This window comes from Platalea leucorodia, assembly GCF_965183815.1.
Source record: "Platalea leucorodia genome assembly, chromosome: W".
In the NCBI taxonomy this organism is placed as follows: domain Eukaryota; kingdom Metazoa; phylum Chordata; class Aves; order Pelecaniformes; family Threskiornithidae; genus Platalea; species Platalea leucorodia.
In genome coordinates, this window is record NC_138859.1 from 14,468,257 (window position 1) to 14,488,176 (window position 19,920).

The 19,920-nt window shown below is 40.8% G+C and overlaps 1 protein-coding gene across 1 annotated transcript in view; it reads right to left on the minus strand.

Moving 5' to 3' along the window:
• Positions 1 to 19,920, minus strand: part of LOC309601996 (synaptic vesicle glycoprotein 2C-like) — a gene marked incomplete at both ends in the record, with an annotated part of 89,762 nt that overhangs the window by 24,417 nt on the left and 45,425 nt on the right. The window contains 5 exons of the mRNA XM_082335267.1: positions 2,967 to 3,131; positions 4,290 to 4,378; positions 6,616 to 6,726; positions 11,097 to 11,186; positions 11,341 to 11,474. Of these exons, the coding sequence (XP_082191393.1) occupies positions 2,967 to 3,131; positions 4,290 to 4,378; positions 6,616 to 6,726; positions 11,097 to 11,186; positions 11,341 to 11,474 (589 nt within the window). The remainder of the gene's footprint in view (positions 1 to 2,966; positions 3,132 to 4,289; positions 4,379 to 6,615; positions 6,727 to 11,096; positions 11,187 to 11,340; positions 11,475 to 19,920) is intronic.

Below are 19,920 nucleotides of genomic sequence, written 5' to 3' on the forward strand. Positions count from 1 at the left end.
TGTAGCAATATATCATTATTTTTGTGATGTCTTTTATTTCACATGAGGGTGTGGGAAAAGCTACAACTAAAAAGGGCAGTTTTGCTGGCAGACTTCACCCAAAGTGGCAACACTTTGAAAAGCAGTGCTTTAATAGTTGTATGACAGTAAGAACTGTTAAAATGGCAAAGCCTTCTGAACACAGACCTGGCTCTACTCTAATTAAACCTGGCGTGACTAGCTAAATATTTTTCTTATAACAAGACTAACAGTAGGAATAAGAACACACAAAATATGCTACCTACGAAATAGTAGGAATTAAACTCTCTCACCAATACAGTTGTTGGAATCACATCTTTATGAGAAAGGAGAGCAAAAGCTAATTGTGTTTATCACAGGAAAAGGCTTATTAGCTAATGAATTCTCTTTGTGTATTGGTCAGAAAAATGGTGTTTTCAGCCCATTAGTTTTAGTTACTATATAATTTCTCATTTATGACAGACTGATTAAAATCAGGCTGGTGTTCAGTGTCAACTCATTATCATTTTTCATATAGCACTTTCCATTTTAAAATGTAGCTTAATTCCAGATGAGAACAAAGAGAATTTAGCAATTAGATTAGTCAGTTGGAACAGAAATGACAGACTATATGTCCTACATTCTTCTGATGCATTTTTTACCTTTGAGCAGGAAATATCTTGTCACTATATTAAAATTGGTGTTGCAATTATTTGAATTCAAACCCAACAGAAATGTAATGAAGTAAAAAGTATTGATGGATCTTCTAGTTAAAAAAGGATATGAAGGAAACACTGAAATTAGGGGTGGGTGGAGCATTGAAACATTTGTGGAGGAAGAATATCAAAAAAGTTCATATTACTGTGGAAAATGTTTTGTGAATCTCAAATAACTGTCAGAGGCGTATTAAATCTGCACATCTGAAAGTAAATTAGTGTTTTAGAGGAGATTAGTGTGATTTAGTGTTTTACAAGAATTTTCAGTTTAAACTGATAAGATCTCAGTTGACAGAGTGCAAAACAGCTAAAACTTAATGACAGTAAATGGTTCTTTGCTTTTACGAGAACATCTACCTCCTGGAAAGGAATGGAACTGGGAAGCTATGGCTAGTTTAAAAATGAGATAACTGTTCATGTTTGTTTGTCTGCAATGCATAGACTTTTAACTGCATCAAACTCAAGTTCTTATTAAAAAAAAAACAAACTGAATTACCAAAATCATTAATTTTATTCACTTAGATATACATTTTCCTATGGAAGTAATAATTAGCACCATAACATCCAGGAGACCATTTACATGGTTGTTCTGTATATTTCTTAAGAGAATCCAGATACCTAAACCAGCTGTGTTTAATTTCCCCTTAAGTTATTTAGTTATCTGTAATGTCTAGATAGATCCTTAATATGTACAGATTCAGTTAAAAAACACAAAAGGCATTGCAAACGTATTGTTTCCCATTTTAGAGCTGTTCATACTTTTTATTGATTTACAGTAATGTTTAGCTTTTATTTTTCTGTGATAAAATCCTATCCTCTCAATGCTCAACGTTTTCACAGAAGCGTCTTTCATCAATACAAGAAAAGAACCAGCAACAGAGATGAAAGTACATCCAGCCCCCTACAATATGCTGCACATGTTGGGTCTGAGAACCTTTGAATCCCACTGTGAAAGGAAGCATCATTAACTTAGGCTTTTCAGTCTGTTTTTCGGGAGGGCAAGGAAGCTGGGTTTGCATGGAGGATCTGCACACAGGAACCACCAGGGCATGTACAGGTCCACTTCTCCCCATGCTCCACAGCACCATTCAAGATCAAGTCATAAGAAATCAAGAAGAGAAATAAATTCCCATTAAAAAGTCACAAAACCATCTATTATTAGTGTGCTGGTTTTGGCTGGGATAGAGTTAATTTTCTTCATAGTAGCTAGTATGGGGCTAAACTGTCTTTATCTCAACCCATGAGTTTTCTCACTTTTACTCTTCTGATTCTCTTCCCCCATCCCACTGTGAGGGGAGTGAGTGAGCGGCTGTGTGGTGCTTAGTTGCTGGCTGGGGTTAAACCACGACAGTCCTTTTTGGCACCCAACATGGGGCTCGAAGGGTTCAAGATAACAACATTTTGTGCACATTTCACAGGGGTGGTCCACAGACTAAGGGAATGATACCTGTGTATTGTATCAAAGGATGGGAAGGGGGGTGGTGGTTAACGAGGATGTATTGGACAATGTGGATCCTGAGCATGACGTAAATGGTATGGAATAAGAGGAGGAGAATGTGCTGGTTTTGGCTGGGGTAGAGTTAATTTTCTTCATAGTAGCTAGTATGGGGCTATGTTTTGGATTTCTGCCGAAAACAGTGTTGATAATACAGAGATGTTTTTGTTATTGCTGAGCAGTGCTTACACAGAGTCAAGGTCTTTTCTGCTTCTCACACCACCCCACCAGCGAGTAGGCTGGGGGTGCACAAGAAGTTGGAAGGGGACACAGCTGGGACAGCTGACCCCAACTGACCAAAGGGATATTCCATAGCATATGATGTCATGCTCAGCATAAAAAGCTGGGGGAAGAAGAAGGAAGGAGGGGACGTTCAGAGTGATGGCGTTTGTCTTCCCAAGTAACCGTTATGCATGATGGAGCCCTGCTTTCCTGGGGATGGTTGAACACCTGCCTGCCAATGGGAAGTAGTGAATGAATTCCTTGCTTTGCTTTGCTTGCATGCGCGGCTTTTGCTTTACCTGTTAAACTGTTTTTTATCTGAACCCAAGAGTTTTTTTCACTTTTACTCTTCTGATTCTCTTCCCCATCCCACCGGGGAGGAGTGAGCAAGCGAGCGGCTGTGTGGTGCTTAGTTGCCAGCTGGGGTTAAACCATGACAATTAGTTAATGAAGAAAAATATTAGATTATTAAGACATGCTTTAAAACATGCATTTATTTATTCCACCCAAGTCAGGACATTAGGAAATCTCTAAACCTGTCATTGATGTATTCTCCATTGCTGTGAATCTGATTTTCCAGTGTGAAGTTGAAGACAAAATGTGAAACCTCCTCATTGCGGAAATGTTTCACTCGGGATGCGTACTTGTCTGACTGCAGATGTTTAATGACGTCAGGAAACCAGACAGATAAGCCATAGTAGCTGTGAAAAACAGAAAACGCTCATTTGCCAATCTCACTGGTTTGAAAACCTGTGCAAAGTGAGGATGAACAGCTCCCTCAGCCACTTACATGATGGAGCTGTTGTGCCCTGTATCATGGTCTCCACATATCATGTATAAAGAGTAGATCTAAAGTGGAATTCACTTCTGCATGAAACCAATGTGTCTGGGCCCTGAGAGCACTCCCAGCCCTGACATCCCTGCACGCCCCCCCAGGGCTCCTCCACCCTGCCCACAGCCCAGGGCCCCATATCAGCCCCCCTGAGGCCGTCATCCCCTGCCCCAGTGACACCACAACAGGGCCGGTCTCCAGCTCCCCACAGCCCTGCCCTGCCCTGCCCTGGCCAGCCTTGGGCCCTACTGAACTGGACCCATCCGCAGGCCCATATCCTGGCCCGGCCTCGGCCCGGCCTCAGCCCGTTCCCGTCCCCAGGGAGGTGCCCGATGCCCGAGTGCCCCCGTCTGCCCTGCTCCTGGCTGGGGCGATGGGACGGGCCCCAGCTGCCAGGCCCTGCCCTGCCAGACACTGGGGAGCCCCTGCAGTGCCCAGACACAAAGAATGAAGTTTTCCATAGACTGCAGACCATGAGAGGTACAAAGAAGAAGACATCTTTTCTAGAATCTGCTTTAAACTTAAATTAGTTTTAAAAATACAAAAAAAAATCCACACAGCACAATTAGATACAAATAGGTGAACTACAGCAGCATGTGCCTGCAATGACAATGGTGGACTTGGGAACAATGGGTGACAACATCCAGTACATCTTCTAAACCTTGTACGAATGAAGTCTGACCTCCCTGGTTAAAACACGTACTTCTTTTCAAGTTAGCTCAGGTAGAGTACCAAGCTCACATTTTAAAAATGTTGAGGCAGGCACAGTTCCTCTGTGTTTGCTGATTGACTATATAAAAATATTGAAAGATGCTGACCAAAGAAGATAGTTTTCTGAAGCAGATGTTCTTGATGAGTTAGGCTTGCAACCGAGAATAGACTGACTGATAAATATAATGTTTTGTGGAAAGATACTGAATAAAACCTTTCCAAACAAAGAAGGTAATCATAGTAACAGAGATTTGCATGCAGATGATTCTTCTGTCAAAGTCTATCAAAAATGGTTTAGGATCTGAACCACTCTTACCCAAAAGACAGGGTGAACCATACAGCTGTAAGTTTGATCGTATTATCCTTCACCGGGTAGTTGAAGCATCTCATAAACGTCAACCAAATCTGTAAATCATTAGGAAATAAATTTATTCTAAATCGCATTTTGAACAATTTTGTTAAATGATAGAAGCTTTTTGATTCTGATTTACTTGCTTATTCAGGGCATCAGAGAGAGCAGATCAGCTCTTTGCTACTGAGGTCATAGCTGTACTTCTGATACAAGTATGTTAATCTGTAGCTATAGCCAGGTTGTGTGTGTTCTGTGTCTTTCCGGCTTCTTTTCATAGAATCATAGAATGGTTTGGGTTGGAAGGGACCTTTAAAGGTCATCTAGTCCATCCCCCCTGCAATTGGCAGGGACATCTTTCACTAGATCAGGTTGCTCAAAGACCCGTCCAGCCTGACCTTGAACATTTCCAGGGTTGGGGCATCCACAACTTCTCTGGGCAACCTGTTCCAGTGTTTCACCACCCTCAGCGTAAAGAAATTCTTCCTAATGTCCAATCTAAACCTACCCTCTTTCAGTTTAAAACCGTTGCCCCTTGTCACTACAGGCCTTGGTAAAAAGTCTCTGTCTTTCTTATAAGCCCCCTTTATATATTGAAATGCCGCAATAAGGTCTCCCCAGAGCCTTCTCTTCTCCAGGCTGAACAACCCCAACTCTCTCAGCCTGTCCTCATAGGTGTTCCATCCCTCTGATCATCTTCGTGGCCCTCCTCTGGACCTGTTCCAACAGGTCCGTGTCTTTCCTGTGCTGAGGACTCCAGAGCTGGATGCAACACTCCAGGCGGAGCCTCACGAGAGCAGAGTAGAGGGGGAGAATCACCTCCCTCAACCTGCTGGCCACGCTTCTTTTTATGCAGCCCAGGATATGGTTGGCTTTCTGGGCTGCGAGTGCACATTGCCGGCTCATGTCCAATTTTTTATCCATCAGTGTGGACTGTGTCATTAATTCACCCCTGCTCTGATTACCTCAAACTTTCTTAATCTCTAGGCAGCTTCATTTCACTATCTCAAATAAACCAGAGGTTGTCAGAAATGTTTCCTTCTCATTTCCCAGTATTACACTGCTTTAAGTTTAGACAAACTATATTGCATAATTCAACAGGGACACACTCAGAGTCTGATCTGTCATAACCTATCACAGATGATAGAAATTGGTACTTTAACTATATGAGGAAAAGCTGGGACTACCCCCAGGTCAGAGACGCTACAGTAGAGCTGACAGAATGGTGTTCACCCCCCCCCCCCCCCATATCTCAAGATTATCTCCTTTTGAAGAGAAGAGGCAGTCTGTCCTAGGAGATTTTAGCACACATCATGCAACAGGGAAGACACTCTGACCCAGGGGCTAGTCCAGTGAGATAACAAGGATATGAGACAATCAAGCTGCAACTCCTTTAAAGCTGCTTTAGTAAGAAGGTAAAATCATAACATTTCAATATTCAACTACTCTATTTTTGGACAAATAACTTTAAAAGTAGACACTTTCTGGATTTTTTTTTTCCATAGGGAAAATGCTATTTTTACAAGCAAAGCAATTTTGATTGGAAATATGTGGCAAACCTTGGTTTACAACACTTCATCATAGCTCTGGAGAGCTTTAAGATGCCAGATTTTTAACAGCTGTGAAAAGCTATTTTTGACATTTTTAGTGTTTTTTTGAATTAATGAAACTTTTCTCAATTTTCATTACGAGGTTCAAAGATAGATACTGCATAATTTTGGTCTTGTAAAAAAAGATATGGAGCACAGTCCCAGTGAGCTTGTATTAAGTTCTCTGAAATAGCCCTAAAGTAGTTTTCTGGTAAAACGTTCGACATGACTAAAAATACATGCAGATATGATGCCTTATAAAGGTTTTATTGACATTCATTTACACAATTTATTCACGGCTTTACCATTTGTAAGTAATGTGTCTGCCTCAAGTTCCTGCTGATAATTTTTCATCTCATCATGCATCACCTCTTTCCATAGGTATATGTTAATATGCATTCCCACTACATCATATTATATCGTGATGTTTGGGCATATGGCTGTGTAACTATTAGCCATCAGTCGTGTAAAGGCCAATGCAGCATTTTCCTCCTCAGAAGTCGGAACCAACCTCTGTGATTCACCTGTGACTCTTCTGGGTCGGGAAACCAGAATTTTACACTGATTCCTGAATCTCCCAGTTGCATGGAAAATATAGCATTGCAGCTATCACCAGCATGAGCTCAATCAATTCATCCCATTTCTGAACACTAATTAAAAAAGAGAAAGGTAATTACAGAATGAACAGAGATGATGCTACTTACACCATATAGCTCTGTGCGAATTCTAACAAAACACCTCCTGTACCAAGTTCCTGTATCGCTCTCTATTTCTATGAGCTCATCTATCTGCTTTGGAGTTTTGATTCTGTTAACCTAGAAATAAAAACAGAACAGCAAATATTTGCATTTTCTTGAATCATTAACTGCCTATTGAGGAGTATTAGAAGGTTTTAATAAATCCCTAAAAATGAGCAGATATTAAACCTATGTCCACACTAGGAATGCTTTAGAAATATAAAAGAATAGTAGCATGCTATAATGCCAAAGTTCATTATGGATGCAAGTGTATTGAAAAGCTCTACTTTCAAACCATGCAGGAAACCCATTTCCTCTGACAAGCTGTTACTGTCAGGTTTTGCTAGAGTGTTGCTGTACATATATCTAATGCCACAAAGGATAAAACATTGTTTAAACTCTCAGTTAAGCATGTCCAGAGTTTGCTATCAAGTTGTTTCTGACTTGCTATCACAACATCGTTGAAATTGATTAAAGATACATTATGAAAATAGTAGCATTTGAAATGTCAAGAATTAATAGCTGAATAACATTTTTCTTTTGTTCTTATTTCCTGTAGTGGTAGACAGGGAACTCTCCTTGTCTTTTGGATGTCAACTTTAACTATTCTTTTTAATGAAGAGAGAAAAAGTTATGAGAAATTATCTGGAACCATGCATGTTATTGCTGTTATGAGCAATCATCTACTTTGTCTAAAGTGAAATGAGATAAACAGACATCAGGGAAAAATACAGAAATACCAGTGACAGAGAATGTGATGTTGTCTAGAGTGCTAATTTTCACTTGCACTCTCCTGTGTAGCAGAACAAGAATATGTTATATGGTCTTCTCAGCCACTTCAGGACCTGACAAACTTATACCTTTGTATGGTTTTGTTTTGGCTTCCACTCTGGTTCTAGGATCATAGCAATATCACAAAAGGCAGTGTATTCATCCACAGTTTGTTTAAAAAGATGGCAAATAGAAAGAGAATGGAAAGAAAATAAATAAAATGGGGAAAGGGACTGACATATAAGAAGGGAGAGAGCAACAGACTGAGTGTTCAATGTTTGGCTGCAATTTCTGAAGGTAGCAATAGCTTGTGTTTCTTCTTAACAGAATGAGGACACCACCACCCACAGATGTATCATAGTGGATTACAGGACATCAAGGAATAGCAGTATTGATGGTAAAGCTCTAGTTTTCAGCCCACTGCTTTTACAGATGTACACTGTTTAAGATGCACCAGCAGCCTCATCCCGTGAACAAAAGCAAACAAAATCCCACTAAGTGGTTTTAGCTGTAACCACCTTCATTTCTGAAACACTGCAGCTCACTGTCTTGCCAAACCATGACTATATCTAAAGCCTGTACCCTTCTCGTCATGCCTCTTCCAATAGCAACAATCCTGTCTGCATCATTCAGTTGATTTTAAGCTTTTCTTAAACTGCTTTTATGAAACATTTTATACAAAAGACTGAGTTGAGTCCTCCAAGATTATTTAAGACCTCGTACATACAGACATCCTCACATGCTCTCATGCCACACCTCCTGGCAGAAAGGGCATGCCTTTTGAATCACACTGTATAAGCAAGAACAACACTTGTAGACTGAGGCAGCCTTTTCACTGTCCTGGCCACCTGACTTGTTTGGAGCTGTGAAGGTTGGGGTAATCATATATATCCTAGGACCACTGTATCTTACTGGGGACAAAAAGCCCATGGCCTTGATGGTCCTTTAACATAAGAAAAGTCCTATTGAATCAGGACAATGGTCCATCTGGACCATGCAAATTCAGCTGTCAGTATATGAAGAATTAAAGAAGAAACAATAAAGAATACCTATTTCAACGAAAATGGAACTTCTGTTTAAAAGCAATGGCTAGAAATATGCAATGTTTTAAGTTTTACAAAATCAAGACATGCTGCAAAGGAAAATGTTTGTAGAAAAAATGATTAATTAATACATGGCAATGAAAGAGCAGAGAGAATTTTGGTTTTAGGGATACAAAGATTTTTTTTTTACTTAAAACATTTAAACCAACTGATCTAATGAATGTATATTTTAAGAACCCAGGAAGGCAATTAAGCATGTACACAAACATTTAACATAGGTAGTCCTGTAATGAAAGATACTGTCAACTTACTACTGGCTCTGTTAGTGTCACTGCTCTCAGGAGAGATTTTCAAAAGTATTAAGAGCCATCACCTGCATAAATTTCACAGTCAGTCACTAGAATACATCCATTTTGGAGTTTCTAACTCTAAAACCAACTGTTCATTAGTTGATGCTTTTTCTGTTCTAAAGGTTTGAAGATAAAATCCTCAATAATATGAGCAACAAGAATAAACATGTCTTGTGAAAAAAGCTTCTAGGAAAAGATTACATCAATATAAATAGGAAATTATATCAAGGGAAAGCACACTAAAACTATAGCAGTAATGGAGAAAAAGTTGCATCAGCTGTAGAATTAGAAAACACACTATCAAAGGGTATCTGTTTGATGGAACTAGTGACATGAAGTGGAGGAAAATATTAACACATTAGTCATAGAATGATACTGGATGAAGCAATGGGGCTTAGGAGAGCTATGTGAATAAATTGCTGAGACAAAATGCCACAATATCCAGGACTAATTTAAATTTAAAAAAAAAAAAGAGAGGCTAAAAGGATGTCCCAGATTATGAAGACTTTCTTTGCATTCTGGGTTTTATAAAATAAAGTGCTAATAGTGTCCAAAGAGGAGACAATGATGCATTTTTTAATGATATTAATGGAAGCTAAAATTAGGGACTTCTATCAGTGTGTAACCTTGGCATACAGTACAGTATTTCTAATCCTGCAACTCCACGATATCAAGAGTTGAGTCTTCCCACTGCTCATGGTGGAAACTAGCAAAAAAATCCCAAGTGGTGTTTTTTTCCTTATTCATGGCTGGCCAATTAATGAAAATAGTTATAAATAAACTGCTGAGTTTAACATTGTTCAGTGTTACATTTTAACAACCGTAGAGAGAAAGACTTGTTAGATCAGAAGAACTGGAAACAACAAGCACGTGCTTTGTTTTCTTCTCCATGGCTGCTTTATGATGCAATTACAATTACATCAAACTGATGTGAGACTGTAGCCGATCCTTCCTCCCACTTTTTGTCCCAGCATATTTCTGTCTTCTTCCTCATGCCTAAACTAACACCATAGGGGGATAGGGTCTATGTTACGGCTGACTGTGCAATCAATCAATGAATATCAATGCTGGCAGAAGAAAAACAAAGTGACTGGGGGCAGGAATACTCTGTCTGAAAGCAGCTCAGATCAGCATGTGTGAAATTAGACCCTAGCTGTACGGTGTTAGGCAAATCCCTTTACTTGTAAATGTGTAAATGAAATAAAAAATAACATTTTAGATTAGACAGGATATGGGGTAGGTCACCGGTGTATCAATAAATGTAGATTTAACATGATAGATATGCTAACCGGCCTTCTTTCAGGCTAAATATAGGAGTTCTTGAGCTTCTTTGTGGAAAAAATTAAATGGAGGCAACAGAAATGGCATCCAAGGCAATAAATTGCAAGTCTCAATAGAATAAAGTTATACGGTCAGATGGTCATTCCTTGAGACTGCCTGCAAATGCAGAACCTTTAAGAGGATTTCTTAATTGAGTTATATGTGCATTAAAGCACGGAGAAAGCCTCTGGAAGAGGAAAAAAAATCCCACACATGGCTCTGAGAGGGAGCAGTGACAGCACTCCCATGGCACAGCACAAGCTGGACAGGCAGACTGGATTTCAAAGCAAGAAAATGCCTTCTGCTGTTTGGTCCTACTGTATTCAGGAAGACAAAAGTGTTATGTGTATTCTTTATAAATAAGGAAGATGCCATAAAAAAGCCCCACATCTGAACTGCCAATTTCTCCTCCAAATAGAAACAACCCATCAATACTTCGAATATGGTCTTATCATTAGACCTGCAAGTCAACAACAAGATGCAGTTGAGCTTCCAAGATATTTTGAGAAAATTAAATGTCTGAAAATTTACTATTTCACAGAAATGAAAACGAATTTTTAAAAATTACTATTGTAGCTAATAAAAATGAAAAATAAATTCAAAAGCTTTAAAGACACAACAGACAACTAATTTGGACTTCTACTATGTGCTTGCTGTTATTATTAAGGATGAAGTAAACAATAAAAAAACACAGATGGAGTCTATTAAGTATCTATCTCGGTATAACAGAAAAAATGATCACACCATGGGTTCGTACGCTCAAGAATATGCTGGCCAAAGGCTGATATCGTAACATCTGCTGAATATATAACAATCTCAGTAGGAATTCAGTTCTTATATTTAGAGTGCAAATGATTGGCTTTGTCATGCAGAGCATTAATATTGATTGCTTAAGCACTCCAGACCTTGCCAGTCAGCAAGCTGGCTGATGTGCTAAGCTATTAGCTTTAAAAGCAATACTCACTGTGAAGACTTTCTCAGGCTGACTACGAGCTCGCATGTTTGTGTCATGAATTTGCTTGAGTATCATCCAAGCTTCATCATGTTTTCCAACCTAAACATTTGATCAAATCATTTAAACAAAACATATATTCAGATTAAGATATTCTATAGTCACTGAACAATCTTAATGCCTGTTATACAGATGTTGTGATGTAAACACAGAAATAATTTTGACTGGAATTTAAAAACCATTTTGAAAGTTATACCTCCAGCAAGAACCGTGGACTTTCTGGCATAAAGGTGAGAGCTACCACAGAAGAGACGCAGGGCAGTGCACAGACGATCACAAATACTCTCCAGCTGTGAAACTGGTAGGCAGAGCCCATGCTGAAACTCCATCCTATGAAAGAAGAAATTCACAAAATATAGAGAAATAAGGACTATTGTATGTGGGAGTCTGCAGCTTTTTGGAGATGCAAAACGATACCTGTATCTAAATGATGCCTGATAGATCTCTTCTATTTCCACAAATATCAATGATTTCACAAATAATCTTAGATTATGAATTTCAGCCTCTTGCATGTGACTCATCATGCTGGAAAATGGCCATATAATGCAGGTTGGGAGACTTCCTTACACAGAGATGAAGAAGCCTCTTTCAAGCCTTTTGGCAAAATCTGCATGAAGGTAGTTACATGAAAACAGGGACACCATCATCATACATAAGACTATATATACAAAGAAAAAGTTTTGTATGAACACTGGAAGAAGGGAGAATTAACAATCTACACTCAGATGATATATTTTATGGAATTTTATGACCTCTGTGAATGCCGCATCTGTGTGTCTATTAAAGTAAAGGCTTTAGAAAAAAATCCATCAATCTATTAGCTTTCACCAACACTGACAAAATCGAAACCTAATTGGCTTCTTCAAGTCTTCCTCTTAGAAGCTATTTAAAGTAGTAATGAGTATTGGGTATTGAATTCTCATAGAAAATCATTAGCAATCAATAAGAAAGGAAGAAACAGTAAAAATATGAGAAAAGCATTCAAACAAACAGTACAGTTAAGTCTACAGACTGCTACAAATGGAAATGCTAAAAACAAAGTACTCAAAATCTCTATGCTCTTGGACCTTCTTCAAATAAGCAGGCATCTTGTAACTCAGCACTAAAGTAAGGGGATATGGTTTACATCTGATCTAATTTTCTTTCAATTTTTTTTTTTTTTGGTTGAGTTGTTTCTGAATTAGTGTTTCCCTTCCATTGGTAGCATGGATGGTTGAGGCCAATCTATATATTTGATTACAAAATATGACAACTGGAATTTTAAGGTTTGCAATTCTGTCATTATTATTAACAAAGAGTTAATTTCAATACTCTTAATAAGTCTCCTAATGTAATACAGTGCAACACATAAAGCATTTACAGTGCCCAACTTTGGTTTCCATCTTCTTCCAGAGCACTATACCACTCCTTCAATTCTGTTAAAAGTAGACTGACAGCCATCCCCCTGCTCCATAACTAGATGCTCAGGAAAAAATATTCAGTATTTAAACTTATATCTTAGATGGACAACCTTAACATTGAAGTAGAGAGAGAATTATAATTATATAAAGAGGTTGTGGGATATCTGAAAAGCCAAGGACATGTAGTGAGCAACCCAGACTCAGACTATGTGGACTTAATCTGCATTTAACGCAAGAGGAATTCAAGGATGCTGCGAAGGTCGACTGCGGTTTGGAAGACATGAAACAAGCAGATTAAGAGGAAGAAACTATTGGCTTGCAATGTTGAAAACAAGATATGGGAGAAGCGGGCAGTGCGCGTGAACTATTGTTATGAACGAATCAGAATATCGCTAGTAGCGCATGAACAGCATATTGCCAAACATAGTTAACCAATTAACGATAAGTTTATGCATGATTAGGAAGGCAAGAAACTATATTAACTAAGCTGTGTATGTAATAAACCGACATTTTGCTTGATCATATTGATCGTGTGCTGTGTCCGTGACTTCCGCGTCAGCAGGTGGCGCCCGAACAGGGACCCTCAGATCGGAGTTGGATTTTCTGACGAAACCGAGCACGGAGGGGGCGGAAGCCGGCCGAAGGTGAGTGCTGCCCCGGCGCTCGGGAGACGCTAGCGCGAAAGGTGGAATCTCACCCTGATCAGGTGAGCGGCCGGGGAGGAGATGGGGGCTACCATGACAAAAGAAGAGTCAGCGGTGGTTAAGCTCCTCCAACATATCCTCTCAACGAGAGGTGTAAGTTATGACTCGTCTACTCTGAAAGCATTATTGCTCTGGGCAAAAGGAAAGGATTTGATCCCCACGGTTGGAGTCGCCTTTGATGCTATGACATGGGAGAAAATAGGGGCAGAACTGTGGGAAGAAATAAGTAAAGGATCCAAAGAGACGAGCAAATTCCCCACTGTGTGGAGACTGATTCATGAAACTTTAAAAAGCATGGGGGAGGAGCGGCAAGTCGCTGCATCGGCATTCGCGTCTTTGACTCCAGGTGACGGGCCCACCTCTGCAACCAGTATGTTGTTTTCGGGTCTGACAATCCCTGCAGCGACCCCGGCCCGCGTTGCAGGAGGGGTCCGGATCCTAGCAGGGACTGCAACTGCAGCTCCCACCACCACCGAAGTGCAGTCACCAGAAAAAACCGCTGCGGAGGCTACTCCACCATCGCCCGATGTACCACAGTCGGATCGCCCTCCGAGTTATGATGAGGCCGATCCACCAAATCGACCTCCCTCACCGGTGGTGACCACCTCACTTTACCCTCCTTTGCCTCCAGGAGGAGGAAAACAATGGTGTTCTAGAGGAGAAAGCTGAATTACAGGAATTGATAAAAAGACTAGAGACTTTAGAAGCGCGATTGGCGGCCCCGCCAGAAAACCCACCAATGTCACTGTCCGCATTATACCCAGGACGGTCAGCACCCAACGTTTTTGCTCCAACTAGGACACCGGTGGAAACTGGTGCTTTTCCGTCTTTGCCACCACAACAACCATCGGGGGGGCGGGGTATCCGGGCAAGGGATGTTGGTGGGAGGAGTTGGGGATCCGTCAATGCGATGGAAAGGTGTTATCCGAGATGCCATGATAGAGGGACAGTTTTTACCCATGGCTTTTCCTGTTGTAGTTGATAATAACGGGAGAGGTGTATGGGAAGCACTGGACTGGAAAATATTGAAAGAAGCGAAAAGCGCTGTTACTCAATATGGTTTAAAATCACCATATACTCAATCTATATTACAGCACATTTTTTCAGCACAGTTATTAACTCCTTATGATTCTAGAATGATTGTCCAGATGCTATTACCACCATCGCAACAATTACAATTTTTCCAACATTGGCAAACTGCCTGCGATAGGGCAGCTTCAATACCTCGACAACAAGGCGATCCGTTATTCGGAATCCAGGCTCAAATGTTAATGGGCGCAGGGCCTTTTACGCGACCTGATTGGCAAGCGCAGTTTGCTACCGAGGCATTGCAATTGAGTCAGGAGTTAGCTTATAAAGCTCTTATTAACGTGCACGATGAGAAAATTAGACCTGCTTTTACCGCTGTAAGGCAGGGACCCACTGAATCGTACGGCAAGTTTATTGATCGTTTGCACGCTGCAATTATGGCTCATCCAGATATGGATGAGGGAATGAAAGTAAAGTTCTTAGATATGCTTGCTTTTGATAACGCTAATGAAAAAACAAAAAGAGCGCTCAGTGTGTTGCCAAGAGGATCCAACACAGGACAGTTGCTAGAGGCTGCTGAGCGAATGTTAGAACAAGAAAAGGCTACGATTATGGCCGCGGCTGTAGGTGCAGCAGTGAAGCCGTTGGTATCAAAAAAGCAAGGGGGAAAAAAGGACAAGAAGTGCTTCAATTGTGGAAAACTAGGCCATTTTAAAAAAGAATGTAGGAGTCCAATTAATACTGAGGGTCAGAAAGAAAAATGGTGTACGAATTGTAAAAAAGATAATCACGACACCCAAGAGTGTCGAAAATCGGGAAACACGGCGCGGAGCGCGCCACACCCATGCATGAAGACGCAAGTGCAGGGTGCTTGGACCGCTGCGCAGCCGCCACAGCCGGTAGCGCCGGAGTGGACCTGGCAACAGCAGTAGACATAACCTTAACAACGTCTGAGGTTAAATTAATTGATTCAGATCAACAAGGACCTCTAGGGCATGGGTTGAGTGCATTGCTCATAGGCCGTTCTTCAATATCACGAAAAGGTATATTTATAGTACCAGGACTCATCGATGCGGACTTCTGCGGAACCATAAAGATTATGGTATATACCTTAACGCCACCACTTACAATACCAGCACAGTCTAAAATAGCTCAATTAATACCATTTCATGCGTGTGTCCCTAAAGCGCATTCAATTGTACATGGGCATGGAGGTTTTGGATCCACAGGAGTACCAAATGTGTTATTAGCAATAGATATTGCCAAGGGAAAACCTGAAGAAAGGGTAACATTAAGACATCCTAATGGACAATCTTTAGTACTGTCAATGTTAATTGACACGGGGGCAGATGTAACTATTGTCCCTATCACAAAATGGCCTCGTAATTGGCCACTGGTACCTGCAGCTACCAGTGTTGTGGGAGTCGGGGGGGCACAATGCACGATGATTAGCAAATTACTGATAGCATTCAATTTTGAAGACGGTGCCACTGTTACCACAAGGCCATATGTAATGCACTTGCCTGTAGCTCTTATAGGTCGGGATATATTATCCCAAATGGGAGCCAAACTTGTAACCCAGCATTTTTAGGAGCGGCCATGGTTGAGCAGCCCATCTTAAAACTCACCTGGACTACGACAACGCCAGTATGGGTAGACCAGTGGCCGCTGAAACAGGAGAGGCTGCATATTTTACAAAATTTAGTTAAAGAACCGTTAGAAGCAGGTCACATCATTGTGCCTTCCATAAGCCCTTGGAACACACCCGTTTTTACCATCCCGAAAAAATCTGGAAAATGGCGATTGTTGCATGATTTACAAGCGGTGAATGCTGTAATGCAAAATATGAGAGCATTACAGCCAGGATTACCCTCCCCTGTGATGATCCCAGAAAATTGGGACTTACTCATCATTGATTTGAAGGATTGTTTTTTTACTATTCCTTTGCATCCTGAAGATGCAGAAAAATTTGCATTTACAGTACCATCAATCAATAAACAGGAACCAGCAAAAAGATACCATTGGGTGGTACTACCTCAAGGAATGAAAAACTCACCTACTCTGTGTCAAAATTTTGTAGCATGGGCCTTACAACCATTCCGAATGAAACATCCATTTTTACTAGTTTTTCACTATATGGATGATATCTTAATTGCTGGAGAAAAAATGGATGTGGAAGGAACTTTACAAAGGTTAATAGAAACCTTAGAACCGAAAGGTCTTAAAATTGCTCCAGAAAAGGTACAACGACAAAATCCATGGCAATATTTAGGATGGACAATTACTGGGAGCACAGTCAGACCACAGAAGATCATACTCAAAACAGACATTAAGATGCTCTCAGATGTTCAAAAACTAATGGGAGATTTACAGTGGGTAAGGTCAGTTAGTGGAATAACTAATGATGATCTAGCTCCCTTGATGCCTCTGTTGGGAACCTCAACCAGAGCCGATGAACGACAAAGCCTGACGAAGGAACAAGAGCAGGCATTGGATCACATTATAAAAAAGGTTTTGACAACAGTTGTACAAAGAAAAATTAGTGATTTGCCTTTGCAATTTTTAATTGTTAACTCATCACCCAACCGAAAACACTTCATAGGACTGATAATCCAAATAGATAGCCCACGCATCAACATTTTAGAGTGGGTATTTTTATCCTATCAGCCAAAAAATACCGTCTGTACACGGATTGAACTATTAGCTAATATGATCATCAAAGGTAGAAGAAGGATTTGTGATCTGACAGGACAAGAACCTGAAACCCTGTTTGTACCTATAGCACAGAATTATTTAGATTGGCTTTTAGCAACATCAGAAATGTTTCAAATCGCTTTAGCTGAATATCCAGGTACTGTAACCAATAACTATCCTTCCACGAAAATTTTGCCGCTTTTACAAAATCAGGACTTTGAAGACATCCCTTATAGATCAGAAGTACCAGTTGAAGGGCTTACAGTATTTACTGATGCTGGAAGAAAATCGAAACGAGCTGCTATTGCTTGGTATGACAATAATCAATGGAATCATCAACTTCTTACAGGTCATACCGCCGACTCTTTATAAACCCTTGAGCTGAGAGCGGTGTTATGGGCCTTTCAACGCTGGCCCGACAAACCTCTAAATGTAATTTCAGATTCGCTCTACGTAGTAGGAACGCGCTATGATCAAATCACTGAAGAATAACACCTTATATATGTTATTAATGCAACTTTTATTTTTATTGAATCAACGCACTAAACACTATTTTGTGACACATATTCGTAGCCATCAATTTGATCAAGGCTTGTCGATTGGAAACAACGTAGCCGACAAGTTGGTTGCTACCATCTGGAAAAATCAAAATATTAACCTGTTTGAGCAGGCCCGTTTATCTCATGAATTTTTACCTCAATCTGCAAAAGTATTGGCGAAACAATATTTGATTTAAAACTATCAGATGCCCGAGGCATCGTCCAATCCTGTCCTGCCTGCCAAAAATCAGGATTCGGTTTAGGTCTTGGGGTCAACCCTCGAGGTCTGGGAGCCCTACAATTATGGCAAATGGATGTCACCCACATCACAGAGTTTGGACGGCAAAAATATGTACACGTTAGCATTGATACTTATTCGCATGCAATCTGGGCCACTGCTCAAACAGGGGAAACAGCCAAACATGTTGTAAAACATCTGTGTGCAGCCATCGCTGCTTTGGGGATTCCTCAAGAGATAAAAACAGATAATGGCCCTGCATATATCTCTAAGACATTCGAACATTTCTGCCACTTGTGGGGCATTCGCAGAATCACAGGCATACCACACTCTCCTACAGGACAGGCGATCGTGGAACGCGCACATGCTACGTTAAAATCGCTGTTGCAAAAACAAAAGGGGGGGGAAATAGCCCCTGCTGAACGTCTTGCAAAAGCGATTTACGTTTTAAATTATTTACGGTTAACAGGGGACCGTGAATCTCCTCCAATTGTTATACACCATATGTCATTTCAATCGGGAATACAGAAGATCAATTCAGTATCGGTAAAAGTACGATATCGTGACTTAAAAACTGGAGAATGGAAGGGTCCTGCAGAAATTAAGATGACAGGTCGAGGATATGTTTGTGTTTTGACAGACGAAGGTCCGAGGTGGGTGCCTAGCCGCTGGGTGAAACCATGGAGAGAAGAGTCGGGACCACAACAGGAGTTACCATGATATGTTTTCTCACGTCATTCCTCTCCATCATTGGTAGTGGTCACTCATGGATTTCAGTACAACCACGTAGAAATGTTTGGGTAACTCTAGCTAATAAAACAGGGCAAGATTCAATCTGTTTAGCGGCAGCAAATGCAGGCAACCCATTTATGACATGTTTAGTGGGGACTCCGATTGGCGGTAAAGAGTGGGAGTATGTTTGTAACTCCTCCACCATCAGGCATGCATGCAGAGATATAGCTAACGACGTCAATGATTTTGAATATTAAAAAACAAACCCACAGATCTTGAAGAAGTATTGAAAAATATTCAAAGGATTGTAAGTCAGATTTAGATTTCTGGACAGCAGATAAAACAATTGTAGAAAGACTAGCTCTTTAGGTTTTAATTCATGGTTAGCTGGGTTAGGCATTTCAGGTTGGGGAAAAGATCTAATTATCCATGGGTTTATATTATTATTGGGATTACTATTAACTATACTTATATTAAGATGTGTTTTTAAATATTTCATGAAAGCCGTGGAGCGTATGATGAATGGAGTCTGGATTGCTCAAAAACAAAAAGGGGGATTTGTGGGATATCTGAAAAGCCAAGGACATGTAGTGAGCAACCCAGACTCAGACTATGTGGACTTAATCTGCATTTAACGCAAGAGGAATTCAAGGATGCTGCGAAGGTCAACTGCGGTTTGGAAGACATGAAACAAGCAGATTAAGAGGAAGAAACTATTGGCTTGCAACGTTGAAAACAAGATATGGGAGAAGCGGGCAGTGCGTGTGAACTATTGTTATGAACGAATCAGAATATCGCTAGTAGCGCATGAACAGCATATTGCCAAACATAGTTAACCAATTAACGATAAGTTTATGCATGATTAGGAAGGCAAGAAACTATATTAACTAAGCTGTGTATGTAATAAACCGACATTTTGCTTGATCATATTGATCGTGTGCTGTGTCCGTGACTTCCGCGTCAGCAAGAGGTTAAGAAAAAAGTCTGATCTGAATCTGAATTCTCTCAGTGCCAGGATGCACACAAGGCGCGAACATCGTTCTTCCACTTCGATCGGTCCGCGGCTGCGTGCTCTGGAGTCAAGGGCCACAGCGCAGTCTTCCGTCGGTTTCCCCCTCAGGACACGACCGATCCAGCTCCATCTCCTCCTCCTCACTTCGTTACCAATTTTCTCCATCCCCGCCATTTCTGATGCTCGTCGTTTCTGCAACTTTTTATTTTTTTTTTTTTTCCGGGAGGAAGTAGTTGGCCTCCTGCCCAACCCCCATGACTTGGAGGGCCAGTGGTTTTTCTGTCAGGGTGGCCTTCCCTTAGGCTGCGTTGGTTCGCGGCACCTTCTTCAATTTTATCCGGTGCACCCTCCAGAGAGGGATCCCCTATCCACCACCCAGGGGATGCGCCTTCTAGCCGTGCAGCCCCAGCTGAAGGCAAGAAAAAAGT